This window comes from Siphateles boraxobius, unplaced genomic scaffold (genome assembly GCF_051911475.1).
Source record: "Siphateles boraxobius isolate OS27281-9 unplaced genomic scaffold, OSU_SipBor_1 63, whole genome shotgun sequence".
Lineage (NCBI taxonomy): Eukaryota > Metazoa > Chordata > Actinopteri > Cypriniformes > Leuciscidae > Siphateles > Siphateles boraxobius.
The window spans coordinates 2763157-2778867 of NW_027509190.1; the positions used below are offsets into that span (position 1 = coordinate 2763157).

Sequence of the window (15711 nt, forward strand, 5' to 3'; positions counted from 1 at the left end):
TAATGTGAAGGTATCGGTGAAGAGTCAGGCTGATTGGATTAGGATATTTACATTACACTGTTATGCTGATTGGATTAGGATGGGTAACACTCTCAGTCTAGGGCAAGTTCCTAAACTTGTATGCCTCATTTACATGCTTTTGTTTCAGAGTGTCTCCACCTTTATGTAATTCCTCCCCCTGAAAGGTTATATGAACAAAAATTTATACTGCCTTAGTTAGACTTGGGTAAGATTTTGGACGAAGCAGACTAAAGCAAATAAAGAATCCTGCTTAAAAGATAAGCCAAGTTTCCTGGTCTTCGCTTCTGAGTTGTTCTACACTTAAGAAGAACAAGGTTTACAACAGTATCCTCTCCCCAAATTTGTCACTAATAAAACTCAATAAAAAATATTTAAAGAAAAGGCTTATATTTACCTTTTAATAGTTTGTTTACATCTACCTTGTAAATATATTTTTTTATTAAAAATGTTACAATTACAACAACAATTCAAGTGCAATCTTTCTTTGTAAAAACTAAAGTATACATTTTATCATACATATTTCAAAGTTAAGGATTCATTACTTTGGATATAGCCTAGGCTACATTGGAACAAACACATAATAACATATTATTTGATTACTTTATTTTTGACAAAACATACTATAGGCCACCTATTCTTAACCATAGGGCCGCGGCCCGAGCGCCACCTGGAGGGCCGCAAAAAACTTTACGTTTTTCACCTGTGGGCCGCGAGGGCCGCGGGACCAAACTAGTTATCAATTGAAGACACCAGAATGACCACTGTTATCCATGAGACAGTTACGGCCGCTTCACACCGCAAGCGTCAGCGGCACGTGAGCAGCGCATATTTTTTTCTTGCATGTTAATCAATGAGTGAATGAATTAAAGTGAAAGCAAACTTTAGATGGACAAAATAAATTTTATTTCACACAAAAAGTGCCCAAAATGCACAGAATAAGCATGTCTAGTGAGTTTTAACAAGAACTAGAGTAGGCAAAAAAGGCAAGGAATATAGGCAAATTCAGTTTGGGTGAAAGTATGGTGTATTATAAAAAACTAAAAAACCTAAAGTAAAATAGCCAGAAAATATTATATAAAAACTTTCTTTTAGTTTATGAAATACACAGACAGCTACATAGGCTAGCACAACCCAAATCAAACCCGAGTGTGTGGTTTTGTGTGTGTGTGTGTGCTTTATCTGCGGAGTTTGCATTCTTGTAAACCTATTGAAAATATGCTATGACTCAAACGACAAGATTGGAGCTGTTTTCTTGGTTGTTTTGTTGTTTACTGACATTTATATGGTTTACCAACTTCTAAAATCAAATGTATAGTTGTCTTTGTAAATAATTGTTCGCTTATATGTAGCTTTGGAGCCGCTACTGTGACACTGTACAAACGCTTCCAGTGTGAATACTCTCGCGTGTCTGCAGCTGCAGTGACGATGTAGTTACGCTGACGCACTGCTCAAGCCCCGCTCACGCTTGCGGTGTGAAACAGCCGTTACAATGCACCATCCCACCACTATCTGTGAAGCAGGCCCAAGTGTCTCATTAAGAGGGGAACATAAATAGGGAGTTGTAGCTTGTTCAAATTGGACTATTGTTATTGTTCATTTATAACAGATATGAAGAGCAACTTCAGGTTCTACCATGCAAAAATGTAGACTGCTGAAACAATTATCAAATTATTTTGCAGATTATAAAGCTATACTTTTTAATTTGCACTTTATTTAAATTTTAATTTACAACTTATTTATTTTGAAAAATATTATTATGCATTTATTTATTTAAGCAACACATTTTATTGTTTTTATTTTTATTTATATACATTTTCACAGGCAGTGACATTCACAGGCAGTGATTCAAGTGATACAGCAAATTCTCTTTTGTCTTGTCGCGCATGAATGGTTCAAAAGCATTCGCACGAATAAGAGCGGGATCATGTAACACTAGCCAAAGGATGACAAAAATAACAGATGCTGCGTTAATTGCGTTAATAGCCCTATTTGTTTATTTCATATAAAATCGCAGCATTTTGCTTCATATAATCGCATTGGCTTGACATCGCGATTGCGATACGATTAATCGTGCAGCACTAGTTAGGCTAATATGCCTGACTTGAGCCTTTAAATTTGTTCTTGATGCAGATTGATTTGTTCCATGAATTGTTGTGTGTTTTGCATCTTGTTGTAGCCTATGTGCATGTTTACATACACAATAACCTGTTAAACTGCAAGTGGATTTCATTTAGTTATTGAATACAAATCAAACCAATGGTGAGATCAATAAACCAATACAGTGCTAATATTTGAATGGGCCCTGGGCCACTTTGTACTGTAAAATTTGGGCCCCGACATCAAAAAGTTTAAGAACCCCTGCTATAGGCTATTTAACATATCAGCAAAATTGGCAAACAAAAGCTTATTTGAGATGGCAAAGATTTTACAGTAAAAATGTATAATCTATCCAAAACTAGTCAACGAAATGTTGTCTTTCATATGTCTGTAACATAGGTCTTTCGTTTATATTAGAAATATAAATGTTAATTTGCAGTTTAATACGTTGCTTATACAAATACATTTTATTTCAACATATTTCAGTCGATTTTTACTCATCTCAGTATAGCAATATAGTTTGCTAAAAGCGGATCATTCATTCACACACAGAAACTCGATTCAAATTTAAACTGTCTTTTTGCGAGTTGTGGTAAACAGCGCATCTCTGCTGTTCATTCATTCACACACAGAAACGCGATTCACTTGAGAATGAAAAAAACTTACTACAGTATTCCTCAGTATTATCCTACAGTATTATCATACATATTTTAAAGTTAAGGATTCATTAGTTTTTATATAGCTTACATTGGAACAAACACTATAATAACAACTTAGTTGATGAGTTTATTTTTGACAGAACATAGCCTACTATATATTTAAAATATGAGCCGAAACTGGATGACAAAAGCTTATTTGATATTTTAGAATAAAATCTTTATAATCTATCCAAAACTACGAAATGTTATCTATGGGATCAAATTACCGCCAAATGTATTGCGGCCACGGATCAAAATATATTAAGCGTGAATCAAAAAATAACAAGCATGGAAAAAAAAAATTTAAACACATTAAAAAATATTTTTCATGCTTTCTTTAAAATGATGTTTTCCTTGGTTTTATAACTCTGTACTTTGCGCTCTTTCATTTTCTGCTCATAATTTATTTTTTGGTACGCTTGTGCTGTTTTCCTCTTCGCTCATCTTTCCATGTTCTGGGCTTGCTCTTCCAAATGTTGCAGTTCGAGTTTCATGTAAATTAGGGCGGGCTTAAGCGTCACCATTGGTCCACTGGTTCTAGATTGACAGCTCCTCCTCTAGCCAATCAAACGAAGAGGGGAGTTGACGTCACTCCAATGCGACTCGCGCTACTGTACTGATGTTCTCTCGTAGCTACAGGTGAAGATAACCATCAGCTCAGCTGGCAAAAATCTTTCCGTGGCAGGACACCGTTAAACTGTATGTGTGCCTGGAACTCGACCTGTTACGTCTACCTGGCGATCCGTTATCGTTAAATTCGTCACTTTAACGACGACGACCTGTTGTGTCGTTAGTTGACAGTTGTGCCTGTCTGACGATCCATCATATTAACCTTTAAAGATGAACTGAACTGAAAAAAATCAACGTTGATAACATGTTGTTTATGACAATTAAAAGTAATTTACATTAAAAATTGTAACTAAAAATATCAATCTAGCTTTTTTTAAGCAGCACAAAAATTGCGTTTGTTACGCTGGCAATTTCGATGACGTCACTGGCATGGTAGGACCCGCGAAGGTATATAAGCAACAGCTGCAAGTCCTATATACACACACGAAAATGAGTAATTTTAATGGCATGAGTTACGCATTTGAGCATGTGAGGGACATGCCAGTTGTATCTGACTACCACCACATGGAGAACGACCAGTTTCAGGCTCCACATACAGTACAGGATCGTTTGGGGGGAAGTGTGTGGGCGCGGGCGCTGCCGGAGCATGGACACTGCACCGGAGTCGATCTGTTGAAGAGAGGTCAACCTGGAACATTTATTGATCGGCGAAAATGCATCACCATGCACCGTTCATTTCGGATGCTGTGCGGTGAGAGAGACGTGTTGAAGGTGGCTATGCTATCTCTAAGGGATGTCCGAGCTGAGACGCTGGAGCGCCCCATAAGTAGCTGGTATGTAAAAGTGTATTTTACGAATTGGCGACTGCGCTAGACTAGGCTAACTTATATCCTTTTCTCAGACTGTTAAGCTTAACAGTGTACCGGCAGTTCACTCTTTGGGCGAGGGGGCATTTGGGAAGGATGAATAAGATTCCGTTCCCATCCTGTGCAGTGAACTAACGTTAACGTTACATCTTTTCCCCTCAGCTGAACATCAAGGATTCTAGTATGCGTTGGACTTGTAGCTAAATAAAACATTTGATGTCAGACGCTTCATGTACTCATTGATGTTTTCAACACATCTGTCTCTCGTACCTAGGATTAAACACTAGAAATCACGACTAGAATAATTTTGTTGACAAGGCATGGGGTAGAGAGAAGCTAGCTCTGCTAGTGTTGGTTAGCATCGGAGTAGCCTACCATTCCAGTGACGTAGTTGAATGTTGAAATCCAACATGGCGCGCCCGTGTAACAACAACAACATTTTCAAAATACCATTTTATCCCTTTCAACAAATTCTGCCATTTAAATAATTGTACCAATGAGAATAAATAAAATACATCTGTTATATCACATTTTTTCAAATTTCAGTTCAGATCATCTTTAAAGCCCTGGCCTTACTTCTGGACCTTGCACTGTGAGCGTCGATCACCTGCGAGCCACACAACAGTGTTTCATTAAAGAATTCCTGATTTGAACGAGAAGTTTGAATGAATGACTCACTTATAAAGACAGTAACTTGCCACCACCTACTGGCCGCTTTACTTTCATATTTAATCTATGACATGGAAGGGCAATGTCGGTCCTCCTGGATGCAGAGTTTAGCTCCTCCAACCCTAATCAAACACACCTGAACCAGCTAATCATCATCTTTAGGATTATTAATACTGCTAGCTAGGTTTTTATCGGAGTTGATGCTAAATTCTGCAGGACAGCGGCACTCCAGAAACGTTACCTATCCCTGATCTTTTCAATAATTTTCATGTTGCTGTATTAAAAATTTAAGCTATATTTAAAACATTAATCCTAGAGTAATATGCAATTATGTAGCTATGCAAATGAACACAATAATTATAATAAATCACTGCATATCAAATCCACCTGGTTTCTGTAATCTCCTCTGTACACTATCATTTTCATTAATCTTTAGTCAAATGGTAAATCTATCTAGTCTAGAATTAATTTACCATGCTACCTAGGCTATATGATCGCTTAACAACAACAATTAAGAAAATATTTCAGGATGGCGTATTTAACTGTAACGGATCACCAGGTAGGCTGTGCATCTTTTTTCCTTTTACAAAGGCTACAGGTTTATTTTAAATTTTAGTTGTTGTTGTTCTTTGTTTTACATACTCTGAACTGTACCACAAATGCCTTTGTATTCGTCTTGTACTTTTTGCACTGTATGCCTTGTCTGTAATGGAACTAAATAATATAAAGGCTGTGTGTAGCATTGAAAGGTCAAAGTCCTAAATTCTTCAGACGGGTAAAATGGTCGTTTTTAACTTAATTTTAGCAAAGAAATGTAGTGTTTCAAAACTGCATGATGTTTTAGAGCTGCTTTAGGATAATCATGAGCCATTGTCTAACACCAATTACCAGTGTGCGCATTAAAATGTAGGCTACCTCAAAAAAGGAGGAATTTAATTATTTGTATATGTCCAGAGTTCAGATAGCTTTACTGCTTAAAAGTCCTTGTAAAGTTTAAAATAAACTTTTTGTGAAAAATATTTTTTAATGTGTTTAAAGTTTTTATTCATGCTTGTTATTTTTTGAATCACGCTTATTATATTTTGATCCGTGGCCGCAATACATTTGGCGGGAATTTGATCCCATTTTTGATTCACGCTTATTATATTTTGATCCGTGGCCGCAATATATTTGGCGGGAATTTGATCCCATAGTTATCTTTCATATTTCATCTGTAACATAGTAGGCTAAACATAAACAACAGCGCCCATCTGTGCCGTTAATTCATTCACACACAGAAACGTGATTCAAATTTAAAGTCTTTTTGCATTTACAGACATTAGGACAAAGCACAAGAATAAAAAACTTAGGGTAGCTACTCACAATTCTCGGCTAGATCGGTCGCTCCTCAAAATGAAAATAAACCAGTACATGTTCTGAGGTAAATGTCCCAGGATTACTCCTCACAGTCACAGCCTCACAAGCCGAAAAGGTACATTAATCTGATGATTAAATTTGTTGTGTTATCGCGTTTATGAGGGACGTTGACACGTTTGCATGTGTCGCTTCAGATCATTTGCGTTTGAATACCGCACGCTCTCCGTGGGCGTGTCACATTAGCAGAATAATGAGCTGAGAGAACGATAATGAGATCGGCTGACACCCCTCTCTTTTTTATAGATTACATAAACAGAGAATATTTATTTTAGTTTTGAATTAGATATTTTAAAAGTACAAACTTAAATGATTATAAAGATATATTGCTCATGCTTGGGTGAATAGTATTCGCTGAGTTTTGTTTAAGTTTAGAGACGTGCTCCAGAAGAAAGGTTAACGTAGATGGAGAGACAGAAAGCACACCCTGTTTATTTTCTTTATTTTACAAAAGCACAATGTTTTATTTCGATTGTAAGTGGACACATAAAAAAATAGACATTCAACAGTTTATTTTTTTTATATTTCTTAAGTGTGTATGACCAAAAATGACAGAGTATTTTAAGTCTATTTTCCTGCTACTGTATGTGAAAAAAATCGAGCAAAACGTGCCGGCGCGTTTGTCGACCCCAGAGGGTTAAAGAAATCTTAAACATCATAGCCACACAAATGGGGTTCAGGCAATGCGTATTGGTTATATTCACTGCATGCATAACGTTAGCCTATTCATAACAAAACGAAATATAAAACAACCCTGCCTCTTTTCATTTAAATTCTAAAAATATTACAATTATTAATATGGTCCAGGCAATATGTGCATTTGTACTAAACAACAAATGTTGCAGTAAACAACATTACAGTGCTCATCTTCACTGTAATAAAATTAAAAATGACAAAACTCAACTCTGTCTCTTTTTGTTAAACTTCAGTTTTATCAATAATAGCCATTATAAAAATATAAGTAAAAGGTACAAGAAGCTATACAATAAGAAATAAAGCAAACCATTCAGTCAAAAGTCAGCGCTCTAGTCTAACGTTACAACAGTAACGTTAAATAGCCTAAATATATAAAGTTTTGGAACTTCACTTAGCCCTCAACCATTGGCCAGGGAACAAATGATAGATTCACGAGACCAAAGATCGCCCGTTAGGTCTACACAAGACGAATTATATCTCATATTTAACCACTACAGAGACGTCAGCGGCAAACGTCAGAACGACTAGCCGAGGAAAGGCTGTTCCAGGCGGGGTACATAAGCGCCGAACGCCCTGTGATCGCCTGGAATGGATCTCACAACCTAGATCAAATTTTCATAAATCTTTATAAATAAACCACAGATTTCAGCTTTAAACAACTACATTCTCACCTGAAAAACTCTTAAAATGACATTTTGAGACACAATGACAGTAATATATTTCAACTGTATATTAAAAAATGGTGCTTCTTATGTTGTCATTCCCCTTTTAGCACGTGCAAGTGACTATTCTCTGTCAACCAATCAACATTCTGCAGTGAGTCTAGCTCCACCCTTTAGGTACCGTACCACTGTGCTAAGTACCCCAACGGAAGGGTACTGAAAAAGTGGTATGGCTTTTGGCAGTGGAAACGGAAATAGTTGCGTACCATACTGTACTGTACCGTACCGCACCGCTCGGAAACGAGCCATAAGTAACCGACATGTACTCGGACTTATGCCTCAGCTGTCGGTTGAAATACTTCCCTCTGGTTCTCCGAAACGGACGTAAGAAGCATCATCACCGCACGTGATCGCTAGTTAACCCTTTAACACGTACGATCGTTCACGCCGGTGTGATTAGACACATAAATAGACTACCTACTAGCAAACAATACATTTATTGTTTGTAAAATACACAACGATGTCCATGGAAGCAGCAATAACAATCCTTTCAATTATAAATTGAAGACGTGTTTATATGCATATTGTGTAGGTAACTATAAAATTTACTCTATTCTTCTCACACTTCACTGGCCACTTTCATGTATTTTGGGAGAAGTGGATGAATTGACGCGCTATAGGCCTAAATCTGACAGATGCAATTCTCTGAACTGCGGTGCGTACTAACATGGCGTACATTATGCGTTAGATCAACTAACATGAGTCATGACCATTATAAAGGTTTCTTAAAAGACAAAACACATTCACTTACATGTATTTAAGAATAAAAAATATCAGCCAAGGACTGACTCGCCCGTCACGCAACCAATCACAATCACGTTTTGTTCCGCACCATGTTTAGTGTGAAAATGTAAAGTTGATGTCCCTACAATAACAGACCTACATACATCTAATAAATTAGTCAGGAGTCAGGAGAGGTGTCATATTTGGCCAGAGAAGACAAGAAATGTGTTAATATTTCTGCAAAAGAGAAGCTAGTTTGTAGCACACCAAGAATACACACTACTTTGCTGTTAATTAGAAATGTAACTGCTATTTAGTGTTAAATTATTGTAGTTGGGTTAGGTGGCTTGGGTTTTATTGTGAATTTATTATGAAAATTTGTTGTGTTTTGTATTTAGTACACTTTACATATTTCAGTATACTTTAAAAAATCTATATATTGTTCATTTTTAAGATTATTTTATTTATTTATTTTTCAATAAAAAAGCCGTTCTTTAATGTCATTCACCATCGTTTTGAGGCTCTTTTTTTAAAGTATCGGTTCAGGCACCGTTTAGTAAAAGACGCTGCTTGAGAATGTTGACAGAAAGACAGTTTATTTGGGTTTGAAACAGAGCCATGATGTCTTGGTTGATTAATTGATTGATTGGTTGGTTGGTTGATCGATTTGATTGGTAACTTGGTTGGGTTTTTTTCTTGATTGATTTATGATTGATTTGATTGGTTGGTTGTTTGTTTTATTGGTTGATTTTTCTTGGATGATTGGTGGTTTGTTTGTTTTTTCTACTTGGTTGGTTGTTTTTTTCTTGGGTTGATTAGTTAATTGATTTGATTGGTTGGGTAGTTGGTTGTTTTTTTATTGGTTGGTTAATTGATTCGATTGGTTGGTTGTTTTGTTATTTTCTTGGTTTATTGGTTGGTTGGTAGATTTTGATTAGTTGGTTGGGTTTTTTTCTTGGTTGATTGTTTGTTTGGTTGATTGATTCGTTAGTTTTTTTCTTGGGTTTGTTGGTTGGTTGATTGATTTGATTGGTTGGTTGTTGTTTTTTCTTGGTTTATTGATTCGATTGGTTGTTGGTTTTTTCTTGGGTTGGTTGATTAATTTGATTGGTTGGTTGGGTTTTTTTCTTGGTTTATTGGTTGATTGATTGGTTGTTTTGTTCTTGAAAGGAGTGGTTGGTTGGTTTTTGTTGTTTTTCTTGGGTTGGTTGGTTGGTTGTTTTTTTTTCTCGGTTTATTGATCGGTTGATTGATTCGATTGGTTTTTTGGTTGATTGGTTGTATTGTTCTTGGATGATTGGTTAGTTTTCTACTTGGTTTGGTTGATTGATGGATTGTTTTTATTGGTTGGTTTAGTTGATTGGTTGATTAGTTGGGTGGTTATTTTCTTGGTTTGGTTTATTAGTTGGTTGGTTGTTTTCTTGGTTGGTGGGTGGTTGGTTGATTGGTTGTTGTCTTTATTGGTTTGTTGGTTGATTGGTCGTTTTTTTACTTGGTTGGTGGTTTTCTTGGTTGTTTGGTTTATTAGTTGGTTTCTTGGTTGGTTGGTTGTTTGTTTGGTTATTTTCTTGGTTTTTGGTTGGTTGTTTCCTTGGTAGTTTGATTGATTGGTTGGTTTTGTTGGTCGTTAGGTTGGTTGTTTGGTTGATATTTTAAATTGGTTGTTTGGTCTGATTGATTGGTGTAGTTGATTGGTTGGCTGTTGTTTTTTTAGTTTATTGGTTGGTTGGTAGTTTGGCTGCTTGGTTCCAGACAGTCATCACTGTACTACAGGTCATTGTGACAAACGTTACAATAAACACATAATACGCTATATATACAGATGGTTTACATGAAAATATATGAATATCTTAATTAGAGCGATGTCATGTCCTTTCAGGTGGACCATGTGGTGAACGGACACGCCGCTTCCAGGCAGCTGAAAGAGCAGGCGGAGAAGAGGTGAGCATCAGTCGCTCTGATGCGTTTCTGTTCTCACTCAGTCTGATCGCTGAGCTTTTCTCTGCAGTGGGAAACACGTTTACTCCTGCCTGAACCTCCATCTGGAGCACATGTCTGGAGACGCAGCACAGCCGGAGCAGCTGACGGCCGGCCTGCACATCTGGCCTGATTTCCACGGCAACCGCTCTCCTCTGGCCGACCAGACATCACGGGGATCGGTGAGGAACGCTGTGCTTGTTACAGTGCTGATGAAAAAATATAATAGTTTTCATTGTACTGCCTTTAATTTAATTTAATTTTTTATTATTTATTAATAAAACTGATAACTGGATGTACATTTTCTGCAGAATATGTGAGTGGTGCTTACTGCGGCAAAATTTGGCACCAGGCAGTTGTTCGGATGTTGTGGGTGGTTGCTAGGGTTGTTAGTGTAGTTGGTAGGCAGTTGCTATGGTGCTGCTAGAATGAGAATATTGAGAATGAACTCCAAATTAACATTTATAATAATGACAATCTTTTTTTTAAATTATATTTTTGGGCTTTTTTCCTTTATTTCAGAGGACATAAATGTGGATTTAACAGGGACATTTGCTTAATGTCATGAAAATAATGTTAATAGCCCTAGAAAGTACTTTTTTCTTTACGTTCTAGAAAGAAAGATTTTCTTTACGTTTAATATAATTTCTTATTTTTAACCATTAAGAAAAAAGACACATCAGATAGTTTTAGCTTTTATAACTAATGTTTGCAGTGGTGGAGAGTTGATTGATGATGTCACTGCTGGTGTGTGCAGGTTGTGGGACTCACTTTATCACAGACACTGGATGATTTAGCTCTGCTGTATCTAGCAACTCTTCAGGCCATCGCTGTAAGACACACACCACACACACACACACTCTCTCTCACATACACACACACAAACACACTCTCACTCACACACTAACTAAGTGTTCAGTATTACAGTGTTAATGTGATTGTGTGTCTCTGTTGTATGAAGCTTGGCACCAGACACATCCTAGATGCCATGAAAGAGGCAGGATATGACATCACAACCCTCTTCCTGTGCGGGGGGCTGAGCAAGAACGCGCTGTTCGTACAGACACACGCCAACACCACGGGTCAGTGCTCACTCACACACACGCTCATATATCTGACATGACATGACCAACACCACGGGTCAATGCTCACTCACACACACACTCACTCATTTATCTGACATGGTAGAGACCTGCGCGGGACGGATTTTATCCCGTTCCTGCAAAAATATATGTTGTTTTCTCCCGCTGCTGCCCCCAACAATCAAGTTTCGTCCCGCTCCCGCCCGCAAAATCCCGCGGGTAAACGTAAAAGTACTTTTTTTTTTAAATACATTGCATATTCTGCCTGCTACTCTGTGATTTTTTTCACTTGCTCCCCTGTTGAATATAAAAAATAAAATAAAAAATAAACGGAAAATAAACAAATGTTTCGTTTTATTTGCGTTTAATTCAATGGATGAACATGAACAAGGAACTTAGAACAAATAAATACAGTAAAAAAGTAAGAAATGTACATAAATAAAAATATACCATAATGATTATAGTATAGCCTAATAAAGTATCTTATAATAATAATAAACCTGGATTTCTTTCATGTTCAAAAGTAGCCTATATATAGGGCCTAATACTGCTTAAGAATGCCGCCTTTGCTTTTAGCAATTCCTTCAAAACATTAAACAAAAACTATCCTTATTCCTCAATAACAAAATATACCAATTTTAAATATTTAGCTAAATAAAAAAAAACTGAATTAACTAAAACAATAAAAAAAAAACTGTATGACTACTTAATGTGCCCATGCAGGAATAGCATGTCGTTCACTGATGAGGGCTTCAGATTAATCCGTCTCTGCTCCAGTATGCGACCGCAAATACTGAAAGCCCTCTCCGATGGTGCGCTGGAAGCTGGAATGCAAAGTACATGGCGTGTGTCATGCGGTGCAGACATTTTGCCTCTGTGTGGTAGGCTTGGCTGTTCTGCGCCTATGAACCACGCGAGAGTTAGCTTCCGACCATGTGCCTGTAAATCGTTTTTATTTTAGTTATCCTTGTTGGTTGTGCATTAGATAAATAACGGTTTATTTGTTTCTAGTTATTTTATTTTGTTCTATATTTCCCACAAATAATTTTATTTTCCCGCAACCCGCACACAATAATATCTTGCCGCCCGCACCCGCATTCACCCATCAAATATTGTCCCGCGCCGCACTCGGTTGCGCTGGGTCCCGGGGTAGTCTCGCAGAAGTGCAGGTCTCTACACTCAGGTATCTGACATGACATGACCAACACCACGGGTCAGTGCTCTGAGGGATGTGTGTGTGTGTTTCAGGGCTGCCGGGAGATGGTTCTCACTGCGGAACATGAAATCCACGGGGAGGAGTCGGATCCACTCCTCCCACCTTACATACACCGAAACCTAGCCAACTCCGCCCCCTGATCCCTAAACACACCCCTAATCCCTAAACCCAACCCTAATCCTACCCATCTCCACCCCTTGGATCTTGATCCGACTCCTCCCCGTGGATCTCATGTACTGCATTGAGGTGCTACTGGCTGCCGGTGGTCCTGTCGGCCGAACCAGAGGCCGTTCTGTTGGGAGCTGCTGTGATCGGAGCCTGTGCTTCATCTGACTGTGGCTCCATACAACCCTAATCCTACCCATCTCCACCCCTTGGATCTTGATCCGACTCCTCCCCGTGGATCTCATGTACTGCATTGAGGTGCTACTGGCTGCAGAACACAAAGCAGCAATTCGTAACAGAAATATGGACTATGAAATTGCGAGGCATTATGTACAAGCTAATCATGGTTCCAGTGCGTCCTTAAAATTTTTGGGTATTGAAAAAATTCTACCCTCCCAGCGAGGAGGTGACATAGTGAAGTCCCTACTACAATGGGACGCTTTCTGGATTTTCACTCTTAACACAGTAGAACCAAATGGCCTTAATGAGGAACTGGGCCTTTCATGCTTTCTATAATTCATGTTTTTTATAATTCACATTCTTAGTTAATTATAGACATGTTGTTAGCGGGTCTGCATGTACACTTTTTTTGTGTATATGTTTGTGTGTGTGTATATATAGGCTATCTATCTATCTACAAACAGGGGGGGTTGGGGTTCGTGTACTTGCGCGCGCCTAGGACTGAAGCACCTTTTAGACAGGACGCGGAACGCTGCGCTGCGCTTTGAAACCTATTAATTTCAAGGACTTCCAAAGATACATAACAGCTACAAGTATATGCACTATGCAAGCACTATATACATGATTCACCCTATTATACTTTATCGACACAAATTGATAAGTCAAACAGCAAACTGCAATCCCCAAATACTCTTTTAATCGACGATTGCTTATGGCTTATAAGTAACTTAAATAAAACTAGCTACATTACTAGTTCTCATTAAAGAACTACATTCGATTCTATTCGATACATTCAGGTGCCAAAGGCTTACTCTCAGTACGGTTGACTCTTCTCAGTCTCTCAGGTGCCAAAGGCTTACTCTCAGTACGGTTGACTCTTCTCAGTTTCTCAGGTGCCAAAGGCTTACTCTCAGTACGGTTGACTCTTCTCAGTCTCTCAGGTGCCAAAGGCTTATTCTCCGTACGGTGAACTCTTCTCAGTCTCTCAGGTGCCAAAGGCTTACTCTCAGTACGGTTGACTCTTCTGATTCTCTCAGGTGCCAAAGGCTTACTCTCAGTACGGTTGACTCTTCTCAGTCTCTCAGGTGCCAAAGGCTTACTCTGAGTACGGTTGACTCTTCTCAGTCTCTCAGGTGCCAAAGGCTTACTCTCAGTACGGTTGGTTCTTCTCAGTACAACAGGTGTAGGAAGCTTACGGCTGTGAAGGAGCGTCGACTGGACAGCAAGTAGGTACTCCACGTACGTTTGGTCTTCCCAATACGTCGGTGCAGTAGGCTTAGGGCTGTGAAGGAGCGTCGACTGGCAGCAGGTAAATCCTCTCAATACAGTTGGTTCTTCTTAGTTCAACAGGTGCAGAAAGCTTACGGCTGTGAAGGAGCATCGACTGGACAGCAAGTAGGTACTCCACGTACGTTTGGTCTTCCCAATATGTCGGTGCAGAAGGCTTGGGGCTGTGAAGGGCGTCGACTGGGCAGCAGGTAACTGGGTTTATTCCCACTCCCAAGAACAGCGAGGATGAGACGAGAATGCACCGGCCTCAGATGGAACACACTCCGAACAGCAGGTAACTGGATTTTCTCCGTCCCCCAGAACAGCATCAATAATGAAGCAGAGTACAACAGGATTTAGATACACAACACTCAGAACAACGGGTACCTGAGGTTTCCTCCGTTCTCCACAACAGCAACGATGAGACAAATGCAGCGGACGCACTCAGAACAGCAGGTAACTGGATTTTCCCCGTCCTCCAGAACAGCATCAATGATGAATCAGAATACAACAGGCTTTGGATATTCAACACTCAGAACAGCAGGTAACTGGATTTTCCCCGTTCTCCAGAACAGCATCAATGATGAATCAGAATACAACAGGCTTTGGATATTCAACACTCAGAACAGCAGGTAACTGGATTTTCCCCGTTCTCCAGAACAGCATCAATGATGAATCAGAATACAGCAGGCTTAAAGTCCGTTTTCACTTAATCTCTTCCTCAGAAAACTCCCGACTGTAACACAAGGCAAGACCGATGGACATGTGACAGAATTCTGTACAGTAAGCATTCAATAACTCCACTTCAACCACACACAGTGGGACACAGCATTAACTCACGTCACTCTCATCCACTCCGTGAAATTTAAGGTCACGGCCAACCTCCTCGCTCTGGACAGCGGGGGTAATTAGACGGAAGAACTCAGCGACTGCAATCACAAATCCTAACAGCTGTCTTCTCATTCAGACATCTGGACTCCGTTTTTTATGTCATTTCTCCTCATATATAATCTTTTCGTGTATAACCCACATATAATACAGCCAGTAGAAGGTTGGTACTTATCTTCACCCCAGTAAGTGGACTCGATAATACTTCATAGATGACTTCGCCCTCTGCCTCTCTGTTCTCCGTCACCCAGTTCTTCGTAGCGGATTCCCTTCCCACGGATCGATCTCGCCAGCCGATTTGTCCCACAGAAATCTCTCACTCTCTCTCAGCAAGAAGAAAAGTTTGAACGCCGCAGCAATCCCACCCAACCCACTCAGTCTCTCAAAGTTTTGCTTTTGTCTGTTCCTAAAAGCGACATGTCCCAATCGTCACACAGTCACTTAATGCGCCGCACCTTC

At 39.0% G+C, this 15711-nt stretch overlaps 1 protein-coding gene across 1 annotated transcript in view; it reads left to right on the forward strand.

Moving 5' to 3' along the window:
• The window catches only part of LOC143719438 (FGGY carbohydrate kinase domain-containing protein-like), a 45961-nt gene extending 32856 nt beyond the window's left edge, over positions 1 to 13105 (forward strand). Inside the window, exons 7-11 of the mRNA XM_077209786.1 lie at positions 10355 to 10416; positions 10484 to 10634; positions 11210 to 11284; positions 11414 to 11538; positions 12997 to 13105. Coding sequence (XP_077065901.1) covers positions 10355 to 10416; positions 10484 to 10634; positions 11210 to 11284; positions 11414 to 11538; positions 12997 to 13105 — 522 coding nt within the window. The remainder of the gene's footprint in view (positions 1 to 10354; positions 10417 to 10483; positions 10635 to 11209; positions 11285 to 11413; positions 11539 to 12996) is intronic.
• Positions 13106 to 15711: the final 2606 nt, after the last annotated feature.